Below are 9,268 nucleotides of genomic sequence, written 5' to 3' on the forward strand. Positions count from 1 at the left end.
TCCAAGGCACAGAGTCCTTTGTATGCACATTACATTACAAACTCAATATTACAGTGGAGCCATCTCTACCTGGTAGCTGGAAAGTCCTGTAGCCAAACTTCTGTCAAATCAAACAGTAACCACAATTAAAGCAAAATGTGGCCTTTAATTTGAAAGCAAGAATTGGTCAATGAGAGGTGAGTGAAAAGGGAAATGAAAAGGCATGGAGGGGCAGTCGTGGTGCATGCCTTTAATTCCAGCACTTGGGAGGCAGAGCCAGGTGGATTTCTGAGTTTGAGGCCAGCCTTTTCTACAGAGTGAGGTCCAGGACAGCCAGGGTTACACAGAGAAACCCTGTCTCAAAGAACAAACAAACAAACAAACAAACAAACAAAAGAAATGAAAAGGCATGGCTTCTCCTTGTTACAGTGTAGTAGACATTTTATTATAGATAAATGGGAAAGCATACCAAGACATAGGGGCATCTTGGAAATTTCAGATTGGCCATGATCCAAGCCAAGTAAGGAGAGAGAAGAGGGTAGAGGATATAGAGTAGAATCAGATCATGAGGTCAGTGTTCTAGACAAGGGACTGAGGTGAATATTTTACATATTATAGCAGACCTGGCCTCCAGGTGTTCCCAGCATCCCTCAGTCCATATCTGGCATAGACTGCCCCAAAGATCCCTGAACTTTCCAGCCTAGGGGCTGGGATGACTTCTCATGGAGGCTCTTTCCTATACAATCCAGACATTTGGGTCTCCTCTTGCTCTTTTCCTTCCCTTCTCTGTCTTTGCATACACCCTTTCAGCCTTTCTCTTCCCCTTAAGCCACCCCTCCCAAAGTGACTTCCCCAATAAACCTGCATTTAATGTAATCAAATCTGGATTCAACTGGATTATTTCAAAGGCAAAGGAATGACCTATCACCAGTGAAGAGAAATAGCCTATCATTCAGGAGGGTAAATGATAGATAAAAAACACCAGTTAACAAAATGGTTGGATTACATTAGGAAAGGCAGTTGAGAGACAGACCAACCCCTGGGCTAGAGGGCAATTCTACCGGGCACACCTTGTAACAGGTAGGAATTGAGGAATGTCATGCAGGACTTACAGGCACATCTGCTTTTATTTGGTAGACAGGCACCTCAGGCATTTTTCCCAGGGTTTGGGACTTAGCAGTAAGAAGAAATGAGTAGGTTCAAATGATTAGTAATAGTCTCAAAAATTACTTAGAAACTTGCATAGGCTTTATGGTTCAATATTGTTCAAGGACTAGACATATGTATTAGTGCACACCAAATATTATTCATACCTTTTCTCTCAAGTTGTGCCCTTTCAGACAAAAACATAACAATCCTGTTATGCACAATGACACCAGTTTGTACAGAACTTCTGTACTGGTTGAGCTAGTGTAACTACAGAAACTTGGTTTCTAGAAATAAATTTAGTTCCACATCCAGATTCTTGATTGCTCTGGTCTGTGAACTTCCCAAAATGGCCAGTTTGGACTTTTCCTGACCATCTAAACTTGATTACCTGAGTACTCATTACTAAAGCCAACTACTGTGAAAACAGGAAATCTCCCACTTTCTTTCCTCCACAGCCTTTCTGTACTGTGACTACACCAGCTTCAGAGTTTTTCAAGGAAAATCAATTGTTACACACTTTATTTGTAACTCCCACAAAAAAAAAGCCATGGAGGTTTGGGGACACTCATTCACTAGTGTCTTTTCCTTCACACTGAGCAGTAGTGCCCAGCCTGAAAGGAGATGCATGACTGACTTGAAGGCATAGTGCAGCAGAGGCAGGATTAGGTCTTCAAAGTGTAAGGACCCAGAAAGAGGACCCCAACTCAAGTCCCAATCACCGCGCACCCAAGGAGATACAAGAGACTGACTTGATGCAAAATAGCAAAAGGCAGTTTACTAACAAGGGCCCTTGGATCGAAACTCATCCCACGCAGGGGAGAGAATTTCGATGAAAACCCGAGAAAGTTTAGAACTTTTATAGGGGGAGGCACAAGGGGGAAGAGAAAAGTGGGAAATTCTGGTGCGGTTACATATAATTGGATATTTCAAACATCAGCACTTTGCGTAAGCAATCATTTTGACAGGCTGGATGGCCCACTATTTTTGACCATGAAGCCTCAGACCTTCTAGGATAAACACCAGGTGGCCCATTACTCACTTGGGCATGTTGAGACTCGTCAAGATATGTCTTTGGTTGTTTCTACATTTCTGGTCACCTACTCCTTAGAGGGGCTTGATATTTTTATTTTGTCTATTCTCAGCAAGTTCAGCAAGCTGGCCTGCGGTGTTTGCCAAGTTGTTTTTAATTTTTGCTCTTACCAAAGCAAGCCTTGACTACATATAATGACCAAAGTCTCAGCTATAGGAGACACTGCTCTAAACAGAAACAAATTTCAAAGCCTCTGAGCAAAAGGAATGAAATTCTTAATGATGAGGAAACTTTGGAGAATAGAAACAAACAAGAGATTAGAGCAGTGATACATAAAATGGAATTCAAAAAGCAACACCAACAATTGTCTTCTTAAAAGGATAAATATATTTGAAAAAAATACATTGGTATACTAACTTTGAAAAAGAGCAGGAGTTCCCTAGTAGGGAGAATGGCATTAGTAAGACCTTGCCCCTATGTGCAATGTTACTGCTGACAGACAGCACAGCCAATGGTTTGTGTCTCAAATTTCTGAACTGACTTAACTCTATCAGTGAGCATTTCACATATCTCCACAGGACAGTGTCCTAATTGGTAATTCAATATTAACTGGCTCAAGTTAACATACCCAAATTGTACACCCCCACAATCTATTCTGTTTTTCTTCACATACATGAATTAATACATGCTGGGAAATTACAAAATCACTCACCCTGCTTGTATCAGCTCTTCATAATAGTGCTCCCCTACAGCTGACACCCTAAAACTTTAATCTGTGATGTAGCTGTTGCCTGTCCTATTTCACTGTGCAGTGTACACAATAACCTGTTCCTCATGTTCTGGTCTGAAGGCAGAAGCCATGCTTCACATGCAAACCCTTTTCCTGTTGCTGCAATGGACAGTTCACTACTTGACTCCTATGGATAATTTAAAAACTCTGCTGTGGTTCAGCCTTTTAACTAAAAAACTCAAGAAGTTCAATCAAGGGGAAAGCAAGGTAACTTCCCTGGGGAGCAACAGACTAGCAACAAGCTGACCTGAGTCAACATAGCTTTTCTTGAAATCATTTTTCTAAAAGGCTGAAGATACAGCTGTCTCAGAGTTAATATGCCTTCCCAGGGAGAAATCACTCTGCACACAATTAAAGATTACTTTACTAAAAATTGTCTTTAATGATAGCATGAATTCATCTCTGTCTAATGGTCTTTTAGGATCAAGATTCATGTTATACTTTGAACAATTTAACATGGATTACGAAGTTGTGATCTAGGACGAGTTAACGTGGAATTGGAAATTTTGATCTAGGACTAGTGCACATGGGTTATGATATTTGGATCTAGGACTAGTTAACATGGAATTAGAAATTTTTGTCTAGGACTAGTTAATATGGAATATGAAATCTGGATTTGGATTAGTTAACGTATAATATGAAATTTTGATCTAGGACTAGTTAACATGGAATATGAAATTTGGATCTAGGACTAGGTATCATGGAATATGAAATTTGGATCTTGGATGAGTTAACATAGAATAGGAAAATTTGATCTAGGACTAGTTAACCTGGAATTGTAAAATGTGAACTAGGATTAGTTAACAAGGAATTGGAAATTTTGATCTAGGACTAGTTAACATGGGATATGAAAATTTGATCTAGACTGTGCTACATACCCAGTTCCTGTCTCAAAAACTGAAAATAAGAATATTAGTGGACAGTTCAGCATCTCAGTGCAAGATGGAAAGCAGCAAAGATTCGATGAAGCAGTGAGTCAACAAGGTAAGTGTAAGAACCCAGGAAGAGGACCCCAACTCAAGTCCCAATTAGCGCGCACCCAAGGAGACACAAAAGACTGACTTGATGCAATGGCAAAAGGCAGTTTACTAACAAGGGCCCTTGGATCGAAACTCATCCCACGCAGGGAGAGAATTTCGATGAAGACCCCAGGAAGTTTAGAACTTTTATAGGGGGAGGCACAAGGGGGAAGGGAAAAGTGGGAAATTCTGGCGTGGTTATATATGATTAGATATTTCAAACATCAGCACTTTGCGTAAGCAATCATTTTGACAGGCTGGATGGCCCACTATTTTTGACCATGAAACCTCAGACCTTCTAGGATAAACACCAGGTGGCCCATTACTCACTTGGGCATGTTTAGACTGGTCAAGATATGTCTTTGGTTGTTTCTACATTTCTGGTCACCTCGTCCCTAGAGGGGCTTGATATTTTTATTATGTCTATTCTCAGCAAGCTCAGCAAGCTGTCCTGCAGTCTTTGCCAAGTTGTTCTTAATTTTTACTCTTACAAAAGCAAGCCTTAACTACATATAATGACCAAAGTCTCAGCTATAGAAGACACTGCTCTAAACAGAAACAAATATCAAAGCCTCTGAGCAAAAGGAATGAAATTCTTAATGATGAGGAAACTTTGGAGAATAGAAACAAACAAGAGATTAGAGCAGTGATACATAAAGAAAATGGAATTCAAAAAGCAACACCAGCAATTGACTTCTTAAAAGGATGAATAAATATGAAAAAATACATAGGTATTCTAACTTTCAAAAAGAGCAGGTGTTCCCTAGTAGGGAGAATGGCATTAATAAGACCTTGTCCCTATGTGCAATGTTACTGCTAACAAACAGCACAGCCAATGGTTTGTGTATCAAATTTCTGAGCTGACTTAACTGTATCAGTGAGCATTCCACATATCTCCACAGGACAGTGTCCTAATTGGTAATTCAATATCCACTGGCTCAAGTTAATATACCCAAATTGTACACCCCACAATCTGGTCTGTTTTTCTTCACATACATGAATTAATACATGCTGGGACATTACAAAATCACTCACTCTGCTTGTATCAGGTCTTCATAATAGTGCTCCCTTACAGCTGACACCCTAAAACTTTAATCTGTGATGTAGCTGTTGCCTGTCCTATTTCACTGTGCAGTGTACACAATAACCTGTTCCTCATGTTCTGGTCTGAAGGCAGAAGCCATGCTTCACATGCAAATCCTTTTCCTGTTGCTTCAATGGACAGTTCACTACTTGACTCCAATGGATAATCTAAAATCTCTGTTGTGGTTCAGCCTTTTAACTAAAAATTTCAGGAAGTTCAATCAAGGGGAAAGCAAGGTAACTTCCCTGGGGAGCAACAGATTGGAAACAAGCTGACCTGAGTCAACATAGCTTTTCTTGGAATCATTTTTCTAAAAGGCTGAAGATACAGCTGTCTCAGAATTAATATGCCTTCCCAGGGAGAAATCACTCTGCACACAATTAAAGATTACTTTTAAAAATTGTCTTTAGGCGCCCGATGCATAGGTGATATACTGTGGTGGCAGCAGGGTGAAGGATGGCCATATTTGCTGGCGCAACCCAAGCTGGAGACAACAAAAAGTGCGCAGGCCGAACTTAACCGTGCACATGGCCACCACTGCCCTCAATGCCGGAGGTGTCCACTCACCATCTACTAGCATGGCGACATCCTCTCAGTATCACCAGCTGCTGAGTGACTATGGACCTCCATCACTAGGCTACACCCAGGGAACTGGAAATAGCCAAGTGCCTCAGAGTAAATATGCAGAGCTGCTGGCCATTATCGGAGAGCTGGGGAAAGAGATCAGACCCACATATGCAGGGAGCAAGAGAGCCTTGGAGAGGCTAAAAGGAGGCATCATTAATGCCCGAAGCCTGGTTTGGGAGTGCTTGCCTTAAATGGAACATAATGCCAGGTCCTAGCCCCTGGCCAGTCTGAAGGCCCATCTCACTACTCCCTGGAGATGAGAGGCTTTGTTCAAAATAGCAGTAATTTTTCTACCACAGTCATTAAGCTCTGAACCCACACTCAAATGATTGGGAAGACATTTTGCAGGAACCGACGGTGTGCATTTAAGTAGTTAGGAATGACCCAGCTCTTTTTTCTTTTCAAGCATTTGAAAGATGTTTGTGAAGCCACTTCACAGCAAACTATCTTTTGTCCCCAAATACCAGTGTCCCCTTTAACCTCCCTTTGGATACATTTTCCATCTGCATCACCCTAGTTGACTTTCTTTCCATGAGCTCACCTGCCTCTGAGGAGTTGAGTGCAGACCACAGCACCTTTGCTTAGTAGCTGGCCGGCCTGTGTACAGTGTAGACCCTGCTTCATGGAGCTTCTCTGCTTAAGCGTTTGCATGACTGAGTGCTTTGAAGTCAATCTTTAAAATGCACAGGTTATAAATACAGAAGAAAGAGCAATCTACCCAACCTACCAAGCACCCTGCAAATGTCCATCCTGAGACTGTAGATCTCAGTTCCGTGTTTACTGTGAGCCATCACAACATCTGGAAGAAAATGACTGAAACCTTTGCATCTTTGTATTTATTACTTGATGTAATAAAGCTTATTTTCATTAAAAAATTTTCTCTTTAATGATAGCATGAATTCATCTCTGTCTAATGCTCTTTTAGGATCAAGATTCATGTTATACTTTGAACAATTTAACATGGAATATGAAGTTGTGATCTAGGACGAGTTAACGTGGAATTGGAAATTTTGATCTAGGACTAGTGCACCTGGGATATGATATTTCGATCTAGGACTAGTTAACATGGAATTAGAAATTTTGGACTAGTTAATATGGATTATGAAATCTGAATTTGGATTAGTTAACATATTATATGAAATTTGGATCGAGGACTAGTCAACATGGAATATGAAATTTGGATCTAGGACTAGGTATTATGGAATATGAAATTTGGATCTTGGACGAGTTAACATAGAATAGGAAAATTTGATGTAGGACTAGTTAACCTGGAATTGTAAAATGCGAACTAGGATTAGTTAACATGGAATTGGGAATTTTGATCTAGGACTAGTTAACATGGAATATGAAAATTTGATCTAGACTGTGCTACATATCCAGTTCCTGTCTCAAAAACTGAAAATAAGAATATTAGCGGACAGTTCAGCATCTCAGTGCGAGATGGAGAGCAACAAAGTGTCGATGAAGCAGTGAGTCGACAAGGTAAGTATGGGGGCTCGGGCTGGTAACCTGGGATCCATTCTGTGTTTCCTTGCTGCACTATATCTTCTCCTTCTGTCAGGGCAGAGTTAAAACTTGATAGATTTTTTTTCAGAGAACTATCGTGACTTTCACGAATGAGCTAATTGTCGACACTGTGTAGCTTCCAAGTGTTAAACTTATTCTTGTATCAAAAAAACACCATTGTCTGCTGCAAATATAAGAATGGGGTTAATAATCCCATGAACAGAGATTCGGAATCTGACATGGTCTTTCCTACGAAAACAACCAAAGTTAATAATTTTACTGTGTGCGTATATAAAAATTAAATATCGAACCCCATTTTATAACATTATTCACAACGAAATGTGCTCTCTCTCATCAATTATTCCAATAGAGAAGATAACCAACTGCTTATAAAAATACCCACATTTCATGTGGTCCAGAGCCCGGAAGTTGAGGAACATTATATCTGTATCTGTCCAGAAAAAAGTTCATATTAATTCCTTAAAATCATTTAATGAAAGCATATTTCTACAATTTAATGATCAAGCAAATAATTTCTTTTCCAGATAAGATATTATATCAAAGTTTTTCATACAATATATTTTGAAGTGTTTCCCCGTCTCCCAATTCCTTCCTGTTCCTCCCCACCTCCCTACCCACCCAACAGTAAATTTTGTTGTTTTTTTTGTCTCTCCCTTATTTCTATTTTTTTTTTTTTTAGTTTTTAATTTTGTTCTCTCATTACTTCATTTATTTATATTTTAAACATTGTTTCCCATGCTGGTTCTCCCCTCCACTAACCCAGCACCCCCTCCTTTCTCCCTGTCATCTGCCTCTAAGTTGGTGCTTCCCGATGCTCCTACCACACCCATCTCACTCCTTTAAGATTTCCATTCTCTGGATCATCAAGCCTCAACAGAACCAAGTGCATTTTCTCCCATTGAGGTCAGACATGTCAGTTCTCTGCTACATATGTAGTGGGGGGCATGGACCAGGCCATGTATGTTCCTTTGTTGGTGGCTCAGTCTCTGGGAGCTCTGAGAGGCCCAGTTAGTTGATCCTGTCGTTCTTCCTATGGGGTTGCAATCCCTTTCAGTTCCTTCAGTCCTTATCCTAACACTTCCATAGGGGTCCCCTGTCTCAGTCCAATGGTTGGCTGTGAGTATCTGCTTCAGTCTCAGTCAGGTGCTGGTAGAGCCTCTTAGAGGATAGCCATACCAGGCTCCCGTCTGCAAGCACAACGTGGCATCAGCAACAGTGTTGGGGGTTTGGTGTCTGCAGATTAGATGGATCCAAAGGTGTGGTGGTCTCTGGATGGCCTTTCCTTCAATCTCTGTATCATTTTTTTTTGTCTCCTCATTTCCTTAAGACAGGATCAATTCTGGGTCAAAACTCTTGATGGGTGGGTGGCTCCATCCCTCAAATGGGGGCCATTTCTATCTACTGGGTGTTGGCTCTCCAGGTTCAATCTCCCTGCTGTTGGACATTTTGGTTAAGGTCATTCCCATTGGTCCTGGGAGCCTCTCAAATCCCTGCTGTCTGGGACTTTCTAGTGGTTCTCCTACCCCCACCCCCCACTGATGCATATTTCTATTCATTCTCCTGGACATCTGGGCTTCTCTCTTGTCTTTTCCTCTACTGAACCTGCATCCCATCTTTGCCTCTCCATCCCCTCTCCCACACAGGTCCCTGTTTCCCTCAATATCCCTTGATTATTTTGTTTCCTCTGCTAACTAGTATTGAAGCTTCCAGACTTGGGCCTTCCTTTTGGTTTGACTTCATATGGTCTGTGAGCTATATTCTAAACTTTTTGGCTAATATATACTTATCTGTGAGTACATACTATGTATGTCCTTTTGGTTATGGGTTACCTCACTCAGAATGATATTTTCTAGTTCCATCCATTTGCCTGAAAAAATTTTAATGTCCTCATTTTTAATAGCTGAGTAGTATTTCATTGTGCAAATGAACCACATTTTCTCTATTTATTTTTTGATTCAAGGACATCTGGGTTGTTTCCCGCTCTGGCTATTATTAAATAAGGCTGCTATGAACATAGTGGAGCATGTGTTCTTGTGATATGGTGGCATGTTTTGGGTATATGC

The 9,268-nt window shown here is 40.7% G+C and overlaps 1 protein-coding gene across 1 annotated transcript; it reads left to right on the forward strand.

Annotated features, from left to right (window-relative positions):
- The first annotated feature begins 5,578 nt into the window (after positions 1-5,578).
- LOC114633694 (cyclin-dependent kinase 2-associated protein 1-like) lies at positions 5,579-5,869 on the forward strand. Its single transcript, XM_028782298.1, has one exon. The coding sequence runs from the start codon at positions 5,579-5,581 to the stop codon at positions 5,867-5,869; it is 291 nt and encodes a 96-aa protein (XP_028638131.1).
- Positions 5,870-9,268: the final 3,399 nt, after the last annotated feature.

This window comes from Grammomys surdaster, unplaced genomic scaffold (genome assembly GCF_004785775.1).
Source record: "Grammomys surdaster isolate TR1022 unplaced genomic scaffold, NIH_TR_1.0 730, whole genome shotgun sequence".
NCBI classification, from domain to species: domain Eukaryota; kingdom Metazoa; phylum Chordata; class Mammalia; order Rodentia; family Muridae; genus Grammomys; species Grammomys surdaster.

Bases quoted from the DNA above. Each gene is read 5' to 3' on its own strand.
- LOC114633694 (XM_028782298.1), top strand. From the start codon at position 5,579: ATGGCCACCACTGCCCTCAATGCCGGAGGTGTCCACTCACCATCTACT.